This window comes from Vidua macroura, chromosome Z, assembly GCF_024509145.1.
Source record: "Vidua macroura isolate BioBank_ID:100142 chromosome Z, ASM2450914v1, whole genome shotgun sequence".
Lineage (NCBI taxonomy): Eukaryota > Metazoa > Chordata > Aves > Passeriformes > Viduidae > Vidua > Vidua macroura.
This window is the reverse complement of record NC_071611.1, coordinates 28,060,679-28,087,419: the sequence shown is the minus strand read 5'-3', so window position 1 is coordinate 28,087,419 and position 26,741 is coordinate 28,060,679. Positions and strand designations below refer to the sequence as shown.

The following is a 26,741-nucleotide window of genomic DNA, read 5'->3' as shown; positions in this document are numbered from 1 at the left end:
ATTCACTTCATTGCTTTATGCAGTTTTACAAAACAGCTGTGACTGATTTCGCTGGTCTTGTGGGTGCCAGTTTGGGAAACACATCCCACATTGCTGCCTTTCCAACATCAACACTAGCTGCTAGGTAATGTTTATAAGAGTACCATAAACATCAACATACCATCCTGTTGCACAGGACTCAAAGACAACAATAAATGAGAAAGGAATACAAAAGTTTTTAAAAAAAGCCTTTTTTCCTCCTTCCATCACTAACTGGAAAACGTAGGCAAGAGGAAGGGAGAACAAACCAGACAATGTCCACCTACAAGAAACCTACAACTTGTAACCAAACACACACACAGAAGCAAGAAAAGGTATGTTTAATATCAAAATGTGTTTGACAGAAAGGTTTGTTAATAGTATGTCCATCAGTGATATAAGGAAAACGTCAAAGCTAGGACCGACATTTTGTGCCTCCTTATTTTGCTGTGGATTCTTTGTTGTAGGCAGCAGAGGGCACCCAAATTACACAGCACACAGAGCAGAGCTGCAGATCCCAAGATAATGGGCACCAGCATACCAAAGTAATGTCTTCAAACTGGTAATTAATTAGGGAGGGTACTGCAGAGGTGCTGACAACCTCAGGAAAGATGATGGCAGCTCTTAGGGATGTTTCACATTTATCTTTATCAGAATTTGTACAACACTTTCTTTTTAAATGCCTATTATCAGGAAGTACAGAAATAGTTCATTCATAAAAGGCTTTAAATAAATTTAAAAAAATAAAACAAAACCAACCAACAAAACTTTCCTGCATATCAGCTAACTCAGGAAAACAAGTAATATGACACATCTCTCTCATTAGACAATTCAAAATGATTGCCATTTATTGTTTCTTAATTTCTCCATGTAATGTAAAGTAAAAATCCAATCCTACTTAATCCTACTGATTAAGTAGGTATTTCCTGGTGAACAAAACTGCTCCTGACAAGGTGGCATTTTAGTGGCAGTGTCCACATAAACACCTCATAATAAGCAAGACTTTGACACAATTTTGGCAAAAATTCCTTGCTGTTTCTAATGTGAAAGCAGGTCGTCTGTCATAGGGAATGGTAGCAGGAAGATGAAGGTACATGAATCCTAAGTGATTAGAGCCTGACTGCTAACAGACAACACTTTAATATCAAGCCATCATAAACCATTCTCTGTTTCTTTATTTACCACTGCTGTAATAGGTAGAGTTGCTCCAACCTGAAAATGGCAGGGAGGACATTATTGCCATGCTTTGCCTCAGGCTAAAAATAGCTCAGGAGGTGAAACCCACCCATACTGGCAGGCTCCACCTAGGCTGGCTTGAACCTCACACCATGGCTGTCTGTAGCATGAAATATATACCACAGCTGTCTTGGATCCATCACTTCCATTCACATTTCAGAGCTTCACCTCCATTTTCTGCCTTCTGTAGGCAGACACAGTTCATGCCATGTAAGGCAAAACACGAGATATTGCCAATGTTGTGGGAAATTGCCACACTCAACTCACTTTCTTTCCCCAGTGCTTTTTGCAGACAGGTGTAAGGCACATCAAATCCTCTCCTGATGGTCTACAGGAGGGAGTAAATCAAAAGAGCAGTCAAAGCACATTGCTTGTTGGCTAGGAAGGAGAAATAGGGAATTGCTTTTGCTTTTTTACATTATTAAACAGATACACTGGTACTAATGTGGTAGTAACTATCCACAGGCACAGTTTATGACCTAATTTTGCTGGTTCCTTGGTCTAATACATCCAGGTAATTTTTCACAAAAAAAGACTAAAAAGTAACAGTGAAAATCATCCCACAGAAAAAATGCAGTGAACATGTAAGTGGTTTTGTTGTTTCTGTTCTGAGTAAGTGTCACATTCCAATTAACACAGGTTTTCTTTAATCATTTAACATACTGTAGATTTATTAATTCAGTCCTCAATACAAGCAAGCTCTGAATTTCTAACATATAGCATAGGAAAATAAGTAGATTTAAGACAACATTATCAGATTTCAACACAAACACAAAGAAGCAAAAGGAACAATGACAAAGATTGTTTATTTTCTTTCATAGACTTCTAAAGTAAGGATGCAAACATGACTCCAGTTTGGGTTGAAGAGAAGGCTTTGGTCTCCAAGGCTGTTTCAGGAGCACAACAATTTAAAGAAACAAAGCCCATATTAAAAAAAAAAGTGCTTCTGCAGCCTATAACAGAAACTACAGCATCTTCTTGTGGAGTAGAAATGACAATGTCAAAAGTGTGTTTTGGTTGTGTTTAGGTTCTGGGATTTTTTCCAAACATTAAGCTCCTTTAAGTGACTTCTCAACTTACCAGAGTGGTTCAAGTTTTCACACACATAACCTCCATAAAGTTGAAGAAACAGCAAAACAGGGATATCAAATCAAATCAGAATGAATTGATATTCACTGTGCAAGCAGCCAGTAAATGCTGAAGACAAAGTAATTAGCAACCCATTGATATGTATGAAAAAGTTGCTTTTTAGCTCTTTTTTTTTTAATTCAGTGAAAGTAACTATTTTACCTCATCAATATCTGAGCATGTAACTCCATTTCCCGTGAGTCCTTCAGGGCAGGGCCCACATTGAAATCCCTCTGCTGTCTCCATGCACCTCACTCCCCTGAAGCAGGAATTAACTTCACATTTTGGTTTAGTGCGCCTAGGAAGCTGAGTTGGAAAACTCACAGTGCCTAAACCTTTAATGCAGAAAGAACAACAGTTTCAGTGGTTGAAAGAAATGTTCATCATGGCTCTCAACTGGCAGGCATTCTGAAGAAATTCCCAAGACACATCATGTCCCTGCACTGTGCTGCTGCCGCCAGCTGTGTGGCAGCATCTGTGCTGTGGCTCAAAGGCTCCATGCTGGGAATGGCTCGGGAACTCGTTCCCAGCAAGGGAAATTGAGGCTATTCTTTAAGTTCCATGTGCTTCTCCTGACTACATATCGGAGTCTTCCTTCCAGGTTAGTCCTAAAACATATCTGCTGCTAGCCAGTGTCAGAACTCATCCCCATAAAGGCCACCAATTGTTGGCATCAGTGCTTGGCACCAATTGACAGTGGACGGGAACTGTCACCATCAGTTTATCATCCTTCCGTAAGACTTTCATACCTTCTCTCTGTGAGTTCTCATGGGCAGCTCCTCGCAACACTGATTCCTTTTCTCGCTCTTCCTCACGTCCGGCTGACTTCTACCCATGCCTGTCATGACTGCCTGACCCTTTCTATCCCTAGCACCACATACTAACCCTTACCGGCTCTAGCTCAACTGCGTGACCCTTGCAGCACAGCCAACAAACTCCAGCTCCCTCTCAACTAGCTAACCCACTCTTTTATAACACCCATTCTTATTGGACACAGCTGTGCCCTATTAAGGGCAGGACTGTTGCTACTCTTTGGTAATTAGTACAGCTGCAACTCCTCAGGGGTGAGATTGCCTTCAGCACTATCTCTGTTCTCCTACAATCCATCCTCCCACAGGCCAGGGCAGGAAACTCTGAAAGACTGTAACCTCAGACCAAGGGACTCAAGTATAATGGTACAAATACGGGCATTTTTCTGGCTAAATTGGTAACACCACCACTTCATAAGAAAAACAATGTTCTGGATTCACAACAGCATCTCTGACAGTCTACAAATAAGAAGAATAAAGAAGGAGCAGCAGGCAGCTTGCAAACACAGCAGGACTATGCAAGTACACAGGCTTAGGTGCACAGAGACAATCCAAAGACTGGTCTTTCTGAGACTCTGGTTGGTACAGAACTTTGGTACAAGTACCTGTAGGAATTTGACTTTTCCTTTGGCACTTAAAAAGGGGTTACTCTGCCTAGAGCTCAACTTAAGTTTTGATGAGGCTGACAGACTGGGAGAAGAAATCAACTAAAAGGCCTGATGAGTTTAAGACCTTTCATCTCACACAGTAAGGGAGTATATTGGTTTTTATACTGACTGCACTTGTATATTGATTGTCAGCTGTGTGTGATGCAGGAGGGCCATGCAGTAGCATTTAGGAAAGTATGCATTTTTTTCATTTAGAGAAAAGATGAAGACCACCTTTTGGGTCTTACTGCTGTTAACTAGTGTCTGCCTACTCAGAATCAGACAAAACTTTAGGTGGACTGCATAGGATCTTCCTCAGACCCATAATACCAGCCAGAGCAGAATATTATTTCTCCCTTGTCCTTCTACTAAGATTGTGCATGAGACAGCTGGGAGACAGTGTCTCCCTTCACCAGAACATGTGGCACAAAATTGTGGCAGAATGAGAACTGACAGTACAGCCTGAGTGGTACTGCTTGGTTTAGTAGCATTTTATCTCCCAAAAGGTGATTGTTGAGTCTGTGGAAGCTTTTTCTCTAATGAAAATCTATTTTAAATTTGTGTCCAAATACAAATACACTAGAACTTTGGACACAGTATTTTTTAAAAAGTACTTTTTAGAAACCACATAAAGCTAATAAGATCAATACTAGTTTTAAAACAACTCTAATCTCTTCTAGATTACCAGCAATAACAGGAATACTCACCACACGCTTGGCACTCGGCTATGGTGTTTCTCAGAAAAGTTGTTTCTTTGACCTTGAGAATATAGAAAATAAATGTTATTTAGGTACAGATAGTTTCAGTTTGCACCTGGCTGAGAGAAGAACCAGTAGTCCCCAAGATGCCACTCAAGCCATGCAACAGGTAATGGTCTTAAATTAGATGCTCTTTGTACTCCATAAAATGAAGGATATGGATAATGGATGTACTTAGGTTCAGCCTTCATCAAAGGTCCAAAGGTCCTTGTTTGACCAAAGGAATGTGGCACCAGCAATTTCAGTTCTGTCACCCACAAGCAAGTGAAACAAATGCAATTTCAGTTCCATGCAACAGACCAACAACTATCTAATAGTGGGCTAGGATACCTACTCTACTTCCTCACCAGACACTAAATTTTCTTGATCTGAATAAGCAAGCCCCATACACTCCCACATTCAATGATCCTCCTTTGCAAGCACAGGGTACCAGGACCTATGTCATGCCTTCAAGGCAATAACTCTACACAGGAGTATACTGCTTACCCACAATCTGCGCTGATTCTATCAAAGAAGCAAAACTGGGATATTTCGTAGCAAAGCCTCTATACATTACCTGTTGTCTAAGAAGGTCTTTCACATCTCCCAGTAGTTGGTTCATCTGCATCATTTGACCCATCAGCTGCCTATTAAAATCACCTGCAGGGAAACAGCAATGAAAAAGAGAGTACAACATAACTCTTCTTCATTTGTCATGGTAATTTCTGAGATATAAGATAGAAACCCCAAGAAGATCCATGGAGGGCAGACACTACTGTTATGCAAGCCCTGTAGAAATCATCAGAGCAAACACAATATTTACTTCAAATTTTATAGTGTGATTTTCATGAACTCAAGGCTTTTCTGGACTGAACTCCTCATATACCACAGAAATGGGCAAAGCAGAAAGCTCTCCACAGAGAGAAAAATAAGATCACAATTCTTCTACCATTACTTCAGTGTTAATGCTCTCCTAGGCAACTAAGGTCACTAGTGCTACTGGTTCCTCCCAAGGCCTGAGACCTGCAACCCTGAGTGAAACCTCAGGATTTCAGAACTGGGTATTTGTGATAACCTATTTGGGGCAGGAGGGCAAGGTGAGGCCATGAAACATATGTGCATGCAATGGGAAGACACCCTGCATAAGTGCATTCTGTGTCATAGAGTCAGAGTCATAGAATCATCAATGTTGGAAGAGACTTTTAAGGTCATGCAGTCTAGCCATCCACCCAACACCACCACTGTGACCCCTAAACCACTAAACCATCACCTTAGCACCAGATACAGCCACCATCTGACCACCTCCAGGTGTTGTATTGTATTTTTATCTCTTTGTAACAGTTCTGTAATGGTTTGCCCCTTCACCCCCCATTGTCTCCCAGTGGTTACACACTGAGTTTCCCGCCCTTCCCTCAATGCCAATCTCCCTGAAAATGCTCAGTCATTCCCCTGTCCCCTCCCTGGTACCCTGTCCATCACTTGGCTCCCCATCCCACTCTCCCAGAATCTTCCACCTTGGGCATCGAGTGAGTGGACGAGGGCCAGGGGTCCCTCCCTTGTACTTCCCCCATTGGTTTGTGTGTCTGTCTGTCCCTCTGCCTTCCACTCCCCCGAATTCCCCCATAGGGTGGTGGGTGTCCCTTCCCTCTGGTTACTGCCCCGGTATTTAAGATGATTGTGAGAGCCTCGAGGCCACTTTTGGCCACCGGGACAATGGCATTCAGAGCTCCTCGGAGCTTGAATTAAACCTGAGACTTTTTCCCTGGCCTTGAGTCGACTCCCTCGTTCCCTCCTCGGATGCCGCCTCTCCTCCATACAAGGCAGACAGCGAAGCGCTCTGTCTTAGCCGCTCCCCGAATCTCCTCGAGAAACGGGGGAGTGTCCCCCGCTGCTGACCGTGCCTCAGCCGGGCAGGTGAAGCCAGGGGGCTTCAGGGTAGCCATGGCGGCATCCAGGTAATTCCACCACCTCCCTGGGCAACTTATCCCAATGCCTGACCACCCTAATAATGAAAAAATATTTCTAGTATTTAAGCTTAATCTCCCCTGCCTCAGTTCAAGGCCATTTCCTGATGTTCTCTTACTGCCGGCAGGACAGAAGAGACCGGTGCCCACCTGGCTATACCCTCCTTTCAGGTGGTTCCAGAAAGTAATGAAGTCCCGCTGAGCCTCCTCTTCTTGAGACTGAACAAACCCAGCTCCCTCAGCTGCTCTTCACATGACATATTTTCTAGTCCATTCACCAGCCTTGTTGCCCTTCACTGGACACAATCCAGCACCTCAATCTCATTTTTAAAGTGAGGGGCCCAAAACTGAACACAGCATTTGAGGCGCAGCCTCACCAATCCTGAGTATAGGGGGTTGATTACTTCCCTGGTCCTGTTTGCACAGCACAGTTCTAACCACTACTGATTCATACATATTTTTCAAAGTGAAGCTACCAAGCTTTCTGAGCAGGCTCACTGTGAAGCTCTGAGAACACATCAACAGTGCCTGCTCTGACAAAACAGTGTTTTTAGTAACTGCAACAGTCATTTGGCTTTTCTTCTCAAAGGCAGCTCATCACATTGCACAAGTTTCATGGCTGCATTTGCTTCTGACATGTGCAGGCTTTGTATGGACTCACAAAAAATCTACTCAACACACTATGAACTCACACCAGAAGTCAGTCTTCAATACCAAGTAACCAATTAAAGACCTCTAAAACAAGACCAAAAGTTACACCTGTAATGAGCCATAGGGAAGGAGCAGATCAAACCCAAGATCTTCACAGGAGATTTTAATCTCTTAAATAAAACACTGGTTCTGAGCCAGTGACAGAGAAGAAGCAGAGAGCATGTTTAGCACAGTAGCTTGTAGTAGCTTCTCTTTGCAGCTTACTTGTGAATTTGTACCTCTCAAGAAGAAAATATTTGTTTACTTCTCTAAGTCTGTATCTAAAAATAAACTTCACAAATATATGCTCTTCCACAGTCTAGGCAGGCAGGATATTTTGATATTATGCCTGATAGTTTTTCATTCACATGTTATTTTTGTGAGTACTGAAAGCTTATATGAAAAATGTGTCTCTTAATGTTTACCTTATTGTTTTGTACTTCAAAGCATGTCTGTTTCCAAACATTCTAAAGGGAACCATCCAAGTCCTCACATACTAAGTTTTCTTCACTTTGTATTTTCTCATCCAAACACTGAACAAGTTTGAAATCAAGAATCACCTGTTCCAGAGCCTGCCTCTGTTCTAGTCCTAACCTTGCCATATTTTTATTTGGGTGACAACAACAGGACATAATATCATGGGTATTTTAGAATCCTGTAGTGGAACCTGGCACGCAGGCTGTCAGGCCAGATGCTGGGGTCTCTTCTTGTTTTATTTTTAAAACAAATGCTCATTTAGGCATTATTGATTGAAACCTACAAAAAATTCTCAAGACTTCAGATGGTGTTTGTTGGCTAGCATCTAAATCCAAACCAGATCTATTCTGTAGTTAAGTTTTGCAGACTGCTGAACATTAAGGTGGACTAAACAGGTTAAATTGCCATGAACTACAAGTCCTGTGTGCAAATTTAGACAGCAGAGCAGAAACAGCTGAATACACCTGGTTTTGCTTTTTTTCTCTTCCATTAAAACTAATTCCAACAGCAGGCCCTACTTGCAGCAGAATAACCAGTGTTTAGGGATAAGTACTCAGAGAGGCTTTTAAGGGACCTGTCAGTCCACAATATAGTGGATCTAGGAGAAAGCAGGTAAGCAAAAGGTACCAGCATGAAGCTATACAGTTATCTGGCCTTTCCATGTAGCTTCTCTCATCCATACCCCTAATATCTTATAAGGCAACTCCCCAGTTCAGCTACTCCATAGCTCTATATTCTTGAATCATTAACAATATGATTAACAGAATGGCTTTCACAGTAACAACTAACTTCAGAGACTGCTCTGAAGTATTACTGACCAACAGGGAACCGAAGTCCCCATGTTTCTCTTGCCAGGATGTTGCGGTATAGAACCAGCTTCATTGCACAGCCAGTTGGCCCAGGCATGCACAAACACTTGCCACAGTGAAACACCTCAGAGCTATTGCTTCTACCTCTCTTAGGAACAACAGCTCTCTGGCTGAAGCAACACATTTGCTCATGTCTGTGTCATTCAAATAATGAATTGTTATTCTAAGATAATGACACCCATAGAATCATGGAATAGCCTGAGTTGGAAGGGACTCATCAGGATTATTGGGTCAATCCTGGCCCCACATGGGACAATCTCAAGAAGCACACCATTAGCGTGAGAACACTGTCTAACTTTTTGAACTCTGGAAGATTGTGGTTTCTTGTCTGGTGAGCAATCAAGGATTATAGTATAGATGATGGCTGACAATAAAAAACATTTCTGAGCAGCCTATAATCTTTCACCAAAGAAGCTGTACATACAAATTTTATGTGGAATTAGGAATTTATTAATTTATTACAAATTAGGAAGAGGCAGGTTCCAAGTAAACAGAAGGAAATATTCCTCAGATATGTGATAAATTTTTTGACCATGTATTTAAAACTGACTGGACAGATTCATGGACAAAAACATATATTGAATAAAAACCATAAAGACATCACCTCTGAGTCAAAAGCTCTGAATACCATGAACTGGAGAACAGTGACAAATTCAGAGAAAACCACACTAAGACTCCATTCCATTATTCTCTTGCCCATGGGTCTATATTGACATACTAACAGCAACTTGTTTAAAGAACGTTTGGTCTGGTGCAACATAGCTTTTTTTTTTACACTTTGTCAGATTCAAGTACCCTACATGAACTAGACAACCTCTTAAGATCTCCTGGGACCAGAATGATCTTGTGATGATAATCACATGCAGCATACTAATCTCATCTACCAAACCCAGTATACCTTGCATTCTATTTTCCTACCCAAACATAAAAATCCAAATATACATCTTCAGCCTATGTCTGATCATCATAATCTCATTCCACTGCTTAGGTGTCTCAGCCTCACAGACTGAGCATGAAGGCAATGCTGCTGTGAAAGCAATGAGCAACAACGAGGCACACAGTCAAAGCCATGTACAGTTATTCAGGTCCAAAGCACTCCCAAGAATTTTCCAATTAATATAAAAGCATAGATTTTTACCAAGATATTAGGTCTCACCCCCTACACAGCTGAGCATTTGTATTCCAGCTGTATTCCTGCATTCCTGGCAGTACGCAAAATTGACATTGCCACAGAAGGGTATCATGATGCATACACAAAATTCAAGGCAGACAAGTTAAAATTCCTGTTGGAACACCCACCTTTTCTTTTGGGGGATTAGACTATGTAGACTTTGGATATATTTATGTGAGTAGTTGTTTACTATTATTATTATTATTATCATTATCATTATTATTATTACTATTGTTATTAATGATACTAATTCCACTTGAAAGTTAAAAGCAACTGAATTTGAGAGTCTAAGCCAGGTGGAGACAGCCACAGAGAGACAGTCTGTCTGTATATTACCATTTGCGTTATTGATTAGTGAGCAAAAAGTTAAAAATGAGGAAGCTGCAAGTTTGTAATTTGGAAACTTGTGAGAGAGCTGCCAGTTTTTGCAGGAGAAAACACTAAATTACCCATCTGTTTCATGTTCAAATGCCTGTTGATTTAGTGAAAGAGAGAGAGCTTTGAGGATAAAATTATTTTTTTATCTAAGTGTACATATGTTAAGAAGCAAGGAAATAGAAGTATCTGGAACTAAGGACTTACATAGCTGAAAGGTAGACCAGATTTTGTTACCACCACACACCACTGATGCCTACATTCATGTGATATACCCAGGATGCTCTCATAGAATTCCTGCATCTTGTTTCTGTTCTTATCAAAACTAGCAATGCTGCAGGGTTGGGTTTGGCAGGGGGACAGGAAAGGGTACAAGAGAGAACATATCATGAATCCTATTTCAAACTTTGAACTGAGTTTCATTCCTATGGCTGTCATATATTAACATATTCCCTGCACAGTATGAACCCATTCTTCTGCCTCACACACAGCGGAAAGGCAGATGAACGGGGACTAGAACGACTACAGATGGGACAGTCTAGGACAGGTTTTCTGTGTCCAGAGGTTGGGAAGCACCCTCACCTAACACAGGGGATTGCATTAAACCCCTGAGGACCTGCAGGGATCCCAGTACCCTCAGTTCCTTCCCTTCCTCCCGCTTCCTTGCTCAGCACTTGCTCAGCACAGTTCCTTCCACAATGCTCAGCACAGGCAGAAAAGGAATTGTTTTTAAATCAATGTCCCCTTCAGCAGGTGACAAAAACCTTGGCTAAACTGTGGCAGGACTAGTGGCTACTTTTCAGTGACTTTTCCCACACAGACATACAGGCTCTGTAGCCATGGCACAAACATTTTCTTCAGTCTCCTGCAAGCTTCTTCACACCTTGCTCCTCCCCTCTGGGTGACAGTTCAGTGCTCAACAAGTGATGGATACTGTCAGTGTGGATAAGTACATGGGTAGGTCTTGCTATTCCATTGATCTTCCTTTCACACAACCTGTAGCAATGCACCCCATTTAGCACTACTTTCCATCTGCAATTGTTTGCAATTTGAATACTTAAAATATTATTAAGCTGACATAAGCAGATCATCATCACAAAAATTTGCCTTCCAAATTAGGCTAAAAAACCTCTTTCGATCATTACAGACTTGGCTTTCACTAAAACAACAATTCATTGCTTTATCACCAGCAACAGTTTTATCTCCAAATTGAGCTATTTCTAAAACACTTACAGGAAATTGTCATAACTATAATTTAGTAAAATAATTGTTATTACCTGACTATTGTCTTCTTCACATTTTCAATATTCATCACATTAGCTTCCTTGCACTGGTATCATTAAGAATAATTTTAACTCCCAGTTGCAGGCCTTACCAGTGTACTGAGGTACAGGTTCAATTTGTTGAAGAAAACAATCCTGCAGGTTTCCCACTTCAGCAAGGGTTCCTCCAGTTACCAGCTTTAGCTCATCTAGTGTATCCTGGGCTCACAAGAAAAACAGAGCTCACAATTCTGGTACAACAATGGGAAGAATATGAAATATCAGACAAAGTAAATTCATTTTTTAAGAGAAGGATTTCCTATGCATGCAGGGGTCCTACACCATTTCCTTCAGGACCATCCATCACCACTTGAACTGTATAAAATTCCTGGTCTTTTCCTGCAGATTTTTGCATAGCTGTGGTTTTATTTCAAACTTTTTTTTTTTTTACCGTTCCAATTCATATGATCTCACATACTAGGAAGTTCACATATTTCTGTGGTATATGATTTTTTAAGTGCATCCAAAGCAGTGATTTTTTCCTCTGCTCTCAAACAGGTACATATATTCATGTCAGGAATATAGGCACATCAGACATTCTCCATAAAAACAGGCTCACTTTCAAGCCTGTAATGAAACAAAGTGTGCAACCTTGGGGGCAGAATGCCTTTGTATAGTCTTATAAGTATTTTTGATTAATGATGATGTGGAAGACACTGTTTATCTCAGACTGCTGATAGGGAAGCTTCATCAACTCCTGGCTGGCAGACAAAGGAAGAAAAGCTATTGCAGTCAAACAGATGAGGGTTTCACTCTGGCACCACAAGAGTCCTCCCTTTATTTTGTCTTTTTTAGTCTCTTGGCATATCATGAAGAGGAAACCACATACATAGAAAACCATTGCTAATACAGAATAGCTGTAAGAAGCTAGTAAAAAGCTGCCCTTACTGCACTAGCTAAGTCCTTACAAAAACTCCACTCCCCCAAAAAACAACTAGATTCAAGTGAAGGAGGCAGTAGGCTTCTTTAATTTTATTAAAAAAGCTAAAAATTATGTCTAAAACAAATAGCAAAATTATTACAGGCCTCATGTGAGCTAAGATTTCACCTGCTCCATAGGGAGCTTCTATTTACATTTATTTCCACAACTTAATATTAAAGTATTACTGTACAGAGCTTGGCTGCTGTGAGGACTGAGGTTTGAATTCAGTGATCCAGAGGTTCACTGTGATCCCTCTAAGTCCTCAGCCTGTTCCCAGTTTCCATGCTCACCTGTGGCTTCTCCTGGAGAGTGCGCAACTCAGCTGCCACCACCTTCTGAGACAGTGCTGAAAATGGTTTTGGCAAGTCCTCAATGGCACCTACTTGCAGGCAGTCCAGATACAACTCTATCGTGCTCAATCCCCGCTGCAGGCCACTCAGCCACAAGATGACAGCGTGGGGTTTCCCATCAGCCAGCTGGATGTTGCTAAAGATCACAGAATTCAGCCTTCCATCACTCTTCAGATAGCGCAGCACCGCTAGGACAAAACACACAGAAGAACTATCAGAGGGTAGCAGATAGCCCAAGGCTGATCAAGGAACATCCTGTGGAAATCTGCAATTGCTCTGGTATTTTTCCACATGTCCGCTTTTGTAAATGCATCCCATATGCAGACACAATGGTAATAATAAATGAGACACTGACTCTCAAAGCAGCACTAGCAGCATGCTTACGTGACTCTCTATTTGTGAAGTTCTGCTGCCTGTGCTGAGTTTTTCTCTGCTTTGTCCAGGCCTTTCTAAATGGCTTAACCAAAGTCACCTTACAGGCCATAATGTGCTAAAAGGCAAGTGGTAAAGTTACAGGGTGTAGCAGGCAGCCTCCAGTCAGCACTTTGGTATGTATATATCTGACAGACCCAGAAATATTCTGTAGCAGAAGTGTACAACTAGAAAATCAATTTCAGTGATGCATACCACATACAGTGGAGCTGTCCTAAGAGTGTATCCAAATGCATAATTAAAAACCAAAGGAAGCATGTTTCCAAACCAATAACCTGCACTTCTCTGTAACAAACACTCAATAAAACCAAAGTATAATGTAGAAAAGGCATAGTCCCCTCCTAGAGATGACTAAACCTTCTCTCAGCTCTTTTTAAAGCATTAGTGACTGACCTACCTGATAAAAATTCTCATTTCATTAAGTAAAATGCACCATAAAATAAACCCCACAACAGCAGACAAATACTCTTGCAATAAATACTTGCTGAGTAATATTGAAAACAAAGTCTCTTTCCCAAGGAAATTGGATCAGTAAGCTAGAATCTGTGAGCCAGATCGCTAAGATCAGCTAGCTAGTTCTCTCCACAAAATCGCTCCCTGGCTCTCCAACTGCATATCTGCAGAAGCAATGAGCTGAATGCATCTGGACAGTGTATAACTACCCTGCAGTATCAGATAGACCTTCAAAGATCCCACTGATCACCAGCCGACAGTCTCTTATTTCCTGATCATAACAGTTATGTGCATGAGGAATCAAGCTGCAGAGACACCAGGCATCTAAATATTTACATGCTGGCTCTTGCTAAAGTCTGAAATTCACTGATGGCTGCTACAGTTACATCAAGTGAGAGCTCACAAATGATCTGACACTAAGTCAACCAAAAATTGTGGATATAGTGGAGGTAAAAGCTCATACTAGCTTTGAACCTAATAATAGCTACTTACTGAAACAATCCAATTTAACAAACCACCTTCCCATCTTTCCACTACTAATATAATGGCAATGATACCTGCTTGTTGGTGACCTCCCAACTTACTGCACATATGCTCCCTAAAATTTTTTTAATTCCTCAGTCTAATGATTAAAAAATCTCCAGATTTATACCAGCATGAATGGGGCAGGGTATGTCTCCATCTTTGAACTCTACACTAGTGCTAGAGCCTCAGCAGCTGTGACCAATATCAGGAATGTTTTCACTACTGTCTGTGTCAAAACACTGCCAGAGCTGAGATTTCCGCAGAGGTGCATGAGGTCACCAGTAACTCGGTAAAAGGTAGCATTTCTTGGCAAACTCAAAGATACGACAAGACAGAGTACATTGCAGGCCTTTTATTTATGTGAATATTATGCACACCCGGCCATATAAAAATAAGGTCTTTGGATCTGGGCCCTGCATTCAGAGTGACCAAACAAAACAGTAGCCTAGAGAAAGAAAGAGGAGATGGAGGCAGGGCGCAGAACAGACCCTGCCTGAATAGTTTCAGGACAAGGAGCAATCAGACTTGGAAGGAAGATCAAGTATTCTTTCCTCAGCCAAAGCCAAATATTCATCTGGTAAACTAGAGTAGGCTTTTGAAGAGAGATTTTCTTGGATCACAGCCTCCACTTCTAAGATTTAACTCGTCCAAGCCCCTGCAGTATGTCTGCTGCTTGAATATTTTACAGATATTCATAAGAGTGTCACATAAACTGCTTAAGAAACAAATTTTCAGTTAAAATAGGAGCTGCTTCACAGAATTGTTTAACTGCAACACTTCTATGCACTAACTGCTGTTTGCTTTATAAAAGAATAATTTAAAAAGAAATCCATAATTAAATCCATAATTAAAAAGAAATCCATGGATGCTATCTGTCTCTGAAAGGCACAATTGTCTACCATAAGTTTAGCTGCTAACTCAGTAATTCAGACCTTTGCTTTTATAAACATTTACTACCAGTTATACCACAACAAAACCAGAATATGAAGCAACCATTGGGAACAAAACTCTTAAATGTGGTATTTTAAAGTATAACTAAGGCCTGCTTTGAGCTCCCTAAATCAGATTTGGGTGCATAACTAGAAATACCATGCAGAGAAATACCACAGATATGAAGACCCTGCATTTTGCTGAGATGCCAACATTGGTTCACCACTTAAGCAATGATGTTCAATCTTGAGAAGATCATACATAACTCACACACTCCATACTTGCAGCTGACACGACAATCTCATGGATGCAGTTTAACTTACTGTATGAAGTAACCATATGGGATCCCTAACACTTCCAGAGAAATCACGTGTGAAAACACTGCCTACCACTTGCTCACTGCCGTATGCCTTAAACAAGGTGCTCTAAAGTAATAAGTAGGCAACAAGATCAAATGAACTGTCTTGCTGCAAAAAGCCTCCCTCTCTTTGGCCAATCCTTACATCAATCTGACGGTCAATCCTTTACATCGGATAGGTTACAGATGTCCCCCATCTACTCAACACTGGTCACCGACAGGACAAGTTGCTTCATTCTGCCTATTCATATGCCATTACTGTTTTTGCCAAGTCACACAGATACTCCTCAAACACCAAACGATTAAGGACAAAACCAAAAGAAACCATGTAACTTTCCACCAGAAACACTTTAACAGGCTTAAGAGACTGTCAGTAACCATCAGACCAGCAGACATTTTTTAAAATCAGTTTGACATGTTCAAACTCGTATGTATATAGACACATTTGTGTGTATACATATGTGTTCCTATATGTATGGACAATATTTGCACACATAATTATGCATATGTGAGAGAGAGAGCAAGTATGTGTAATTTATCATTTATTTAGCAATTAAGTAAGTCAGTGTTGGGAATTGTGTGGCACTTTTGATAAGGCTTTGTGACCATGTATTACCCATTTCCTACACACACATAGCTTATTCCCTTACCTCAGAAGGATTTTGGCAGACCTGATAAAACTACCAATGTTTTATCTAACTCATTCCCCAACTATGTTTAACAAAAAGGTATGCTTTTCTTCTTTTGCAGCATATTGAATAATTTCCCTATCTAGAAACTGAAATTCCTCAGTAGAATTTCACAGTATATTTTATTCAGCTAATTACTCAAGCAAATTACTATAGCAGTGGTGAAGTCAATGCAGCAACAATAATGTACAAAATCAACAATCAATGATAAATCAATAAATAAATCAACAATAATCAATCTAAATCAACAGTCTTTCACTGAACCTTAAAATTGTAGTATATCCTAGATTTGGTTTACAGATCAATGAAACTATTATTATTATTATTTCTAAAACTGATGCAGTTCCTACTCTGACTCCTGATTAAATAATTTCAGTAAATAAAGAACAAACACTTTATTTCACCCAACAGATCTTTTAAGTGCTGGGAATATTTGTCTTGCGTAGTCACATCTAACCTCCAGCGTCACTGGAACAAGAACCTGCTTCTCATATGCATGAGGGAGCATGTGCGTGTGTCCCTCACATTCCTGAGTAATAAGAACCAGTGATTGTTCCTAGGGAAAAAAAAAAAAAAAAAAAAAAAAAAAAAAAAAAAAAAAGACCAAACGAAACTGACTCCTTGCTCCATACTCCATGGTTTTTTTCCTCCTTTCTCAGCATTGCTCAGAGTAGATATCAGCTGATTGTTAGGTCAGCTTCCCCTGGCCAGGAGAGACCAGCATCAAGGAGATGAAGAAAAGAGATGAAGGAGTGAGAGGGGATATGAAAAGTGACAGTATGCAACAGGAATGACTCAAGCACAAAGGTTAATCACACAGTTGTCAACATTCATCTGTCAGACACCAGTGACTATGGATCCAACACCAGTTCTACCATACACATTCCATGCAACTCACCTTTACTCATCCGTCCCATTACCGTAAATTCAAAATACTTGCTGTTGTCAGCTGATGAATATAGGCCAAAAACAGTGGCTGTGCTCTTTGGCTGTAATTTGAATGTTGAGAGCAAGTATACTTCATTCAGCATAGGATCCCCAAATGCTTGTTGCAAGAAGTTCAGTACCACTCGCTTGTTGGAATAAGGAAGAAGATCAAAAACTGGGGGGGGGGAAAGAAAAAGCAAATTTCAACAGAAAATTAAATATACTAATGACCAAGGAAGAATGAGATTTGAAGCCACATATTGGTGATTGTACACTCTTCCTACTCCCCCAAAAAAATCAATATGATGATCATCTGTAAATATAATGAACTTCAAATCCCTGGCATTGGAAGGGATACCATAGGCAATCTGGTCTAGTGAAACATGTCCCCATACATGCAGGGAGTTTGGACTAGATGGTGCCTGCCAGCTACAACTATTCTATGATTCTATCAAAATATCTATAATTTGTTGCAACTGATCCTATTTTAGCAACTTTTATTTTTCAAAGGAATTATCCACAAGTTACTAATACCTAGAAATACCTAGTCTTCAAATTGAGGTACTCAAATATTTTTAGGTAGATCTCAAAAGTGCTTTTCTTCTAAGGATTCACCTCAAGAGAAAGCTTTTTAATCTATTTCTGCTTTCATAAATTCAGATGTTTGTGTTCACATATCAATTAGATAAGGATTCAGCATTAAAATTTTCAGAGACAGATTTCCAGGGTGCTCATCCTTTGATAGCATTTGCAGGGCACCAATTAAAATGCCAAAAAGCCGGGTAAGCAATATGATGTTCACAACCTTCTCACTTCACTGACTTTTCAGAATATATATTATACAAATAAGACTCATCTTTCCCTTCTGGCACAGAAAACAAAGAAATACAGGCCTGACAAAACAAAAGAAAACAAAACTCACAAACCCTGAAGGCATAGTGAAAGCTCTTTCAAATTTTTATTTTAGTTTTTCCACAATGCATCAGCAAAGAGTCTATGATTTTGCACATATATAAGTCAGCTATGTCCTTTATGGCACTGAAACAACAAACTGGGGTTTTTTTCCCCTCAATGTTCCTAAATCCACGATATCACCAAACTCAATAAATGCTTCCGTTAGGTTTCTTGATTATCTCCTACTCCAACCCGCTGCAATTAAAGCAGTATATATATTATATCCTGGCAGTAAAGTTTGATAAATGATTTTTATCAAACTTGTGCATTTTGATAAATGCACAAGTATTGTTTAAATATTAAAGCACCCTGAGCTGTTCTATACCACTGACACTCCATAGGCCTACCATCAGGTGAGCCATATTCTTCTCCCGCACCGGAGCAATACTGTAGAGCTGTCACCATAGAAGAGCTGTAACACCAGGCAGATGGCAAAGACACATGACAGTACATTGTGCCTTAGCTTGATTCAATTCCATGGTTGTACTAATAAGTTTAATTTCCCAGGCTGAAAAAACACCGGTGGACCTGTGCAGATGAGCCTTGTCTACACAGCACAACCCCAAAGCTGTTGTTGTCCATAAGGTGATAAGGTCACCCTACCATTAGTGTTTTCATACACTACACACAGGAAAAGACTGAAGAGCACTCAAAGAACAACCACATGGGCACACAGACCTTCCCACAGGTATTTGGGAAACCCTGTTCCCTTATATTAGAGTGTGAGTTCATGCTGCTCCCATCACTCATTCTGAAGCATCTATTCATTTAGACACTAATCTTATTTCCAATAAAGAGAAAATCTGAAGACCGTTTCCCCTTCATTTAATGAAGTAATTGAAATAATCTCTGAAGTCTACACTTGCATTGGGTCTAAGGATCTCATGACTCTACAGAGAATTTTCAGGACACACTACAAAAAATATCAGGCCCTTGATTTGCATGCACTAGTAATACTGCTGTCAAACAACTAAGAAATATATATGTATGGTGGACCTGGTCAAAAGACTTCTCTTTCACTCAGTTCAGATTTACAGCATCCCAGGACAACCACTGCTCCCACTGAAACCATTGACACGGAAAGCAGAAGCAAAAAGCTGGGTACCTCATCACACTTAGTGCAGAGAGAGCAGAGCAACTGCCCACATAAGAGATTGAAATGCAACTCACTACTCTGTACAACAGCATTTTACAAGGAATAGCCATTCATAAAGTACAGCTGTGTTTCCTCAGCTGGAGCAATGCAATACAATACCAAAGACTTTGAGAGCATGAAATATAGCTATACATTTTGTTCAGTTCTATGTCTATTGGCTGAATTTCTATCAATTTCTGTGATATTAATCTATGCTAGAGTCACTTAAAAATATTACAAAAGTAATGACTAAACACTGTGAAACATCTGTGTAAAGTTATAGAAAACATTTATTGAAATTTTTGTTATTAGCATATTTAAATTAATACTCAAACTGGTTTGGCAGTTGTATTCCACAAAGCACAGTGCCTGAGCCAGATCCTTCAGCACCATGTTATCAAACTCTTTTCTGGGATATCTTCACTGAGTAGCATGTAGATGCACTCCATGATCAGATCCATCCTTAAGCACAACTTATACACATGCTAGCAAATGCAGCTAGCAGAAGAATGAGGGGTCTATGAAAATTCATTTTACATCCTTAGCAGAGTTGGCAGTGAGAGACAGCTCTTGGCCATTATAGAGACAATTATTTGTTTGGGAGAAACAGGGAAAAAAAGATCACAAAGATTTCACATCTCATTTTTTGAAGGACCTTGTTTCTTTGTTCCTCTCTGTGGAAAGGCAGACTTGAAAGCAAATGTACAGAACAGGATTGCCAAAGCTGAAAAGCACAAGCAGCTGGTTCTAATCCATGCAATGGATTGAAAACTCCAACATGCCTTCATGCCTTCAAGCACGAGTGTGCATACCCACTGGGCTAAACTGAGCCTGCTTGTGAGACAGACCAGGAATTCTCTCCTACACCTTCCTTCTGTGGTTTTTAACATAGAGCTGCTTACCCTCCTAGACAAATGCTAACAAGGGATGAGCTACATGGTGAGACAGTGGCAAACCACACTTTGGAAATCTGCCCAAACCCATCAAGGCTAGCTTTTCAGATGAGACCTAGAAGACATGACAGAAAGTGCTAGGATGAGGAGGCATGGAAGAGTGAAATTAGTGACACAGGAGAGCATGGAACTTGAAACACCCCTTCTTTCCTCTAACTCTGTTGCTGTATCACACCAGCTTTTCAAGACCTTCCAAGGCTGTTTTCTGGTCACACCTAATCATAGTAGTAGATGTAAACACTGCTCCACTACTGTTCAGCACTTTTCAAAGTAATTAACGGCTTAGACACTTGGAGTGAAATCCTACCACAACAATTTCCCACTGACCCCAAGAAGTTGAAAGCATCCCTTGTCGAGAGTGGAGTTTTTCATTGGCCACTGCCCCTGACAAGTTAGAAAGCTGACTTTTTTTTTTTTTTTAAACCGGTAATATGCAACTTGTCATTATAACAATTCTCTGAAATGTCTTCACATCGTAAAGGTCTTCAACAAAGTCTTCTGGAAATGCAACTACATTGTTGTGATTGGCTGTCTTTTAGATCTGCTTAAGTAATAACCGATTTACGTGTCAAAAATCATTCTGTAAGGCAGTAGAGGAGGTTAAAAATGTAGCAAAAACCACAAGCAGCTTTAAGGCTCTTGGAGCAGCACGAAGTTGCACTAACTGCTGCACTCGGCAGCCGAGCTGGCTCCAGTCACAAGCTGCTACCGCAGAGCAATACCACCCACTTAACTCAAGCTCTAAAATACAGCAGCTCCTACGTGCATAATATTGCCACAGCAATGCTGGGTTTAAAGGTACAGGTTTTCCTATGGACTCTACTATGTAGTAGAGTTTTCCCAAAGAGTTTTCACGGCTTAGAAATTCACTTCTCATTTAAGAACTTGCAGCTGGAAACGGGCTATTCAGATGATCCATGCACCCACCGGCACACCTACAAAAACATTTTTTGCAGGCTGCATGGGAGCGGCTGATATCGCCATCTCCTCCGGTCCCCACCGTTAGTCCGGGCGGCTCCGCGGGCGGGCTCTGCGCCCCGACGGGCAGCGGCGGCTCCTCCTGCCCGCCACGGCTCCGGCTCCCCTAGCACCTGCAGAGTTCTCACTTTCGCTGCCAAGCAGGGCTCCCGGCGGAGGGCAGAGGTCGGGACACTGCAAGCCCAGAGCCTTCTCAATGGAAGAGGGAAAAGGAGAGCGCGCTCCATCGGGCGGCGCGGGGCCCTTACCTCGAGGGGCGGGCGCGGCGGCGCGGCCCGGGCACAGCTGCAGGGCGAGCGGCAGCAGCAGCAGCAGCGCGGCGCCGCGCTCGCACCCCATGGCGGCCGCGGGCCGGGCAGGGCGGCGAGGGACGGCCGCCACTCCACACCGGGCCCCGCCGTTTAACGGGGGCGGCCCCGGGGCCGGGCACGGCTGGCGGCAGGTGCCGGGCCATTGGCCGGGGCTCCCCCCGCAAGCGGGCGGGGGCCGCGGAGGGGGACGGCCGAGCGCTGGGGTGGACCAGGAGGGAGTGCGCCGTCGGAACCCGAGTCGGGAACTGGCGCCGGTGGAGGTGGCTCGGACAGAACCGGAGGTCAGGAGCCTAGTCTTTGAGGAGCCCTGGAAATTGAAATGTGTTTAATGACTTTAAATCCACAGTATCACAGAATTAGTTAGGTAGGAAAGACCTTTAAGATCATGGAGTGCTTCAGTGGTTAATAAGCCACTATGCTTACTACCAGTCACAAGAAGATGGCCCCAAAAGTGAATCGGGCGTGCTTTAAAAGTCGAGTAACAGTTCTGTATGTTCAGGAGGGACAGCAAGTTCAGCGCTGTTGCAAGCACCCCTTCAGAGAACCACTAGCCTGGTGAGGGATGCAAAAGAGTGTCAGAAGCATGAAGATACTGTGGCCTTGTTCACCCAGTCCTGCTGACTGCAGGATGTTTAACTTTGAGGTTGGCACGATTTTACTTTGAAACCTCTCTTGCTTCCCTTTCTATGTTTAGCAAGTGGTAACCATATAATTCTTTGTGTCTTCTGACAACAATACAGGTGTCATCTTTGCAAAGCCCCCTCACAAGTTTCTCTGCCTGCTCTGCAGTCAGGTGTTTAGTGTCACCTGTTAAGGTTTAACATAGATTCTCTCTCATGCATATCTGAAGTCAAAACAAATGGGGATGCCCTGGTGTGTAGACTTGGTCTTGGTAGGAATTAAAATACTCCACTTTTCCTAACTGAAGAGTGTCACTAAAAGAGGTCATGCAGATTGCAGACTGGGGCAAATTAGGTTTCTAGAAGACTCTGACTGGCAAATTGAGGAATGTATCATCTGCTCCTTTGTTTCATTTAAAGAGCTCAAAAGCATTGGGAGTGCTCAAACTGACCAGATGGAGACTATAGAAAAAGGCTGTTTGTCATAGCAAGCTCCCAAACTCAATAACTTAGCCAAAGTCAATTAAAAAAAACCAAAAAACAAACTTCTTTCAACTACAACAATTTTCAGCACTGTGTGTTCCCTTAGGATATCATTATCCCATTGTTTGTCCTCTACTTCAGAAAATTCTAGCCTCTGCACTGCTGATGTTAAGAAAGTACAGGAGAAAGGGAGCAAGTGAGAAACCCAAACACATTGTGAGCTTCCTATCCTGCTGCACAGCTCTCTTCGTCCTGTACATCTCTGTATGTATCAGCTCTGCTGATGAACCTCTGTCACATCAGAAATCCAGGAAGCCCTGCTTGGCCCCATCGCAGCTTGCTATCCACACTCAGTTGGAAAAGTTGGAGCCGTCTGATATTATTTACACCATAAAAAGTAGGGCAACAATAGAAGGGAAAGTTTATGTTAAAGTGAGCAAAGTAGTGTTGATTAATGTTCACTCTGATCAGGCTTGGTGCACACATCTAAGGAGCACCACAGAGAACAGCCCTTGGGGGGCTCATTGTGTGGGAAGCAAAACACAGCATGCTGCAGGGCGGGGGCTGCAAGCACTGCAAAGGGGCTGCCCGAGCAGGTCTACACCACAGAGAGCACGGCTGTGGGCTGCTCTCCAACGCAGCCCCAGTGAGATTTCAGATACCTTCAGCTGGCCTATATTCACATGACCTCTAACTGCCCTCCCCACATGGCATATACCCTACAACACACCCTTATTTCTTAGCTTATTCTTGTTAGCAGTGTTGACCCACTCCTTAAGTTACCCATTTCTTCCTCTGCCCATTGTCAGACAGCAGGGTGCTCTGCCGTAGCCCCTGTGTCACAGCATGGTGCTATTCCCCCTCCTCACCCTACTGCTCTTCTGTATACATCTCCACACAAGAAGAAGCATCTCAACTTCACTCCCACATCCTTGCCCCTGCAGTGGAAGTGACAGGATGACACCATAGTGTCAATGACCTGGCCAAGAGCTGCACAGGGGAGTGAGAAAAACAGATCATCAGGTGCAGAGTGCTGTGGAGCAGGGAAAAAAGGGAGGCTAAAAGGTGTAAGCAAGAGACAAGAAGACGCAAAAAAAAGGAGGAACTTTGAGTGTCATAAGCTCCTTAAAAAGAAGTGTTAGTTCAGAATTTGTCCCCAGCCTAAAGCATAGGGAGATGGTACAGATGCTGCAAGGCTAATACATGGATCTAGATCAGTACTGATGATGTTCAACTATTAAGGAAAAGCCTTGACTCAACAAACAGCATTTTTTGCAAACATATACTTAAGTGCATGACAGAAGAACACTTTGAAGGTCCGCAAAATCATTACAGTTCTGGACAAAAAAAAAAAAAAAAAAAAAAAAAAAAAAAAGAGAAAAGGATAGTAAGGGTTTGCTTTCACCTAAGGGGAACACCAGCAGTAATTTGCAGCCATTTATTATGTACTGAGTTTACTGAGTTTGAGATTATCAAAGCATATGAAATGTTTTCTTGAAAGATTTCCTTATCTGACAGATATTTATTAAATAATTATAGCTTAATATTCCTTACTTCTGATTTAAATACAGAGGAGTCTCTTGCTCTGGTGCTGACCAGCCCTCCCCTGAGGAGGATTTTGTTTGTAGTATTGTATCTTTGTTAGTGTTAGATTTGTGAGGACCATATTCTGTTCTTGCTCTGTATCTGCTTATTCTTCGTGCTTACTCACAAAGAAGACACATGGAAGCAATGCTTGCAAACAGCCCACGAGGCACAATCCAGTATGACAGAAGGGAACTGGTTCACAATGTATATAAAAAGAAGCTTAAGTCCATGTTTAGATGAACTTAGCACATTTAAAGGTCACTGTAATTTTTTCAGTTTTCATTTCTAGTCTGAGTTTTATGTTGGAATATGTTATAGATTAAAGGGTATTTTGTGCTCAAGTACAACCTTCTTTAAGGGACTTCACAAAGTAGAAAGTTTATCTGCTGTCTGGAAGGGACTATTTGACCTTTTAATCAACATTTTCAATAAAAACAATGAAATATTAACAATTGCCTTTTCACTCTTGTGTATTCTCTGAAGTACAAACTCCAGCTTAAATTACTGGAGGTTAAATAAGAAGTAAGAATAAAAACAGGATTAATCAATTGTGTTTCCAAGAAACTTTCATAATGCCAGTCACATTTGGTATGGAAGTCATAAGTATGTGACTATAATTTTTATATAGAATCTGCAAGGAAACCTCAATCACTATAATGTTTGACCTGATTATGTAATTTGATAAGATTTTAAGCATACAGAATACAGAGAAGCTGCAAACATTAAAAATTTTGCTTTACAGAAGTGTCTAACTTGTTCAAATTCCAAATAATGCGGTAAGGGAAATAGAAAAGAACCTTGCTGCTTAATTCACCTTACAGGTTTTGTTCCTAATATGCATCAGGAGACTCATTGTTTTCATGGTATTATATGGATGATTAAAAATCAGGATTCATGGGCAATTAAGATATAGAAATCTTAAGGCAAATTAAGTATTAGTTCTAAAACACATCCTTTCATATATATGTCAACACATCTGGTTTTGATCCTCCTTCATTTAAAAAAAATTGTTGGTTTGAAGGGTTTCAAATTTCAAAGACAGGTTTCAAAAGAATTTTTGCTCTTCTAAAAAACAAATGGAAGCTCCACTTTTTGAAGTCAAGTCATATATCCATCTTCAATGCACTTATTTACTTTTTATTTACACTGATAGGAATTCCATGTAGGCAACCAAGAGGAAAAAGTTCCTGACATGGGGGAGGGAAGGTACAGATTGCCTCTTTTTTTATCTTTGTTCCAGACTCTACAACAGCACAGAGATAAACTGGCCCTGAAGGCAATGCAAAGTTTATTTCCCTGTTTACCTCCTAACCCTTCTTGCAGCCTGCCTCAAGAAAAGGCATATGACAGAAAAGCTCATAGAATGGTTAGATTTTTCTTAAAATAAGACCTCTAAGTACATCAAGTCTAACCATCAATCCAGCCTAACCCAGTCTAACCATCAACCCAGTCTAACCATCATATCCACCACTAAAACCACTAAATGTCCTTAACATTTCCAGGAATGGTAACTGCAACCACTTTCCTGGGCATCTTGTTCCAATGCTTGACAACCCTTTCAGTGAAGAATTTTTTCATAATGTCTAATACAAACCTTCCCTAGTGCAACTTGAGGCCATTTTCTCTTGTTCTAATATATCTTACTTGGGAGAAAAAACTGAACCCCAGCCATCTATAGTGTCCTTTCAAGTACTTGTAGAGTGATAAGGTCTCCCTGAGGCTCCTTTTCTCCAGGACAAATACCCCCAGCTCCCTCAGCCAATCCTCACAGGACTTGTCCTCCAGACTCTTCACCACCTCCACTGCCCTTCTCTGGACTCATTCCAGCACCTCAGTGTCTTTCTTGTAGTGAAGAGCCCAAAACTAAACACAGCACTCGAGGTGTGGCCTCACCAGTGCTCAGTACAGAGGACAATCCCTGTCCTGGTCCTGCTGGCCACACCATTGCTGATCCAGGCCAGGATGCCATTGGCCTTCTTGGCCACCTGGGCCCACCCTGGCTCATGTTCAGCTGCTGTCACCAGCATCCCCAGGTCCTTTCCAGCCACTCTGCCCCAGCCTGTGGAGCTGCCTGGGGTTGTTGTGACCCAAGGGCAGGACCCAGCACTGGGCCTTGTTGAACCTCACACCATTGGCCTCAGCCCATGATCCAGCCTGCCCAGATGCCTCTGCAGAGCCTTCCTGCCCTCCAGCACATCAGCACTCCCACCCAGCTTGGTGTCATCTGTGAACTGCATGAGGGTGCACTTGATCCTCTTGTCCAGGTCATCAAAATCAACAAAGATACTAAACAGGGCTGATGTAAGTATTGAGCCCTTTGTAAAATACTCTTTATGGAAACAGATATTTGAGATCACAGCTGCTGGCATCCACAATTCCCTTTCAGAGCTTAGCATCTCAGTGCATCTCAGTTCACATGGTGAAAGGACCAAAGCAAAGTATCTGGACAAACTGAGAAGTTAGCTGGTGTCTGTAGGAAGGAAAAGACATTAAAACTATCCTTAGAATATATATTTTAATTAAGTCTTTAGAAGGAAAAATGTAACATAGCAATTAAAAAAATATTGCTTCTGTTAACATTGCCAGTGGTATGGTTTTTTGAGGAAAAAAGTGGGTATGTTTTTCTTTTCCCACGTTCCTCATAAAACAGAACAGAATTATCTCAGATCTGTGGCATAAATTTTTATTGTG

The 26,741-nt window shown here is 41.5% G+C and overlaps 1 protein-coding gene across 3 annotated transcripts in view; it reads right to left on the bottom strand.

The window, feature by feature from the left end:
• THBS4 (thrombospondin 4) overlaps positions 1-26,741 on the bottom strand; it is a 47,890-nt gene that overhangs the window by 19,574 nt on the left and 1,575 nt on the right. For 2 of the 3 annotated variants that reach the window (XM_054002940.1, XM_054002941.1), the window contains exons 2-7: positions 17,001-17,204; positions 12,656-12,903; positions 11,497-11,602; positions 5,153-5,235; positions 4,546-4,597; positions 2,545-2,717 (exon numbers count right to left, since the gene is read on the bottom strand). In XM_054002940.1, coding sequence (XP_053858915.1) covers positions 2,545-2,717; positions 4,546-4,597; positions 5,153-5,235; positions 11,497-11,602; positions 12,656-12,903; positions 17,001-17,133 — 795 coding nt within the window. In that variant the 5' untranslated portion in view covers positions 17,134-17,204. Of the gene's footprint in view, positions 1-2,544; positions 2,718-4,545; positions 4,598-5,152; positions 5,236-11,496; positions 11,603-12,655; positions 12,904-17,000; positions 17,205-21,297; positions 21,389-26,741 lie in introns of those variants that run through there. The other variant, XM_054002939.1, reaches the window with a different exon arrangement.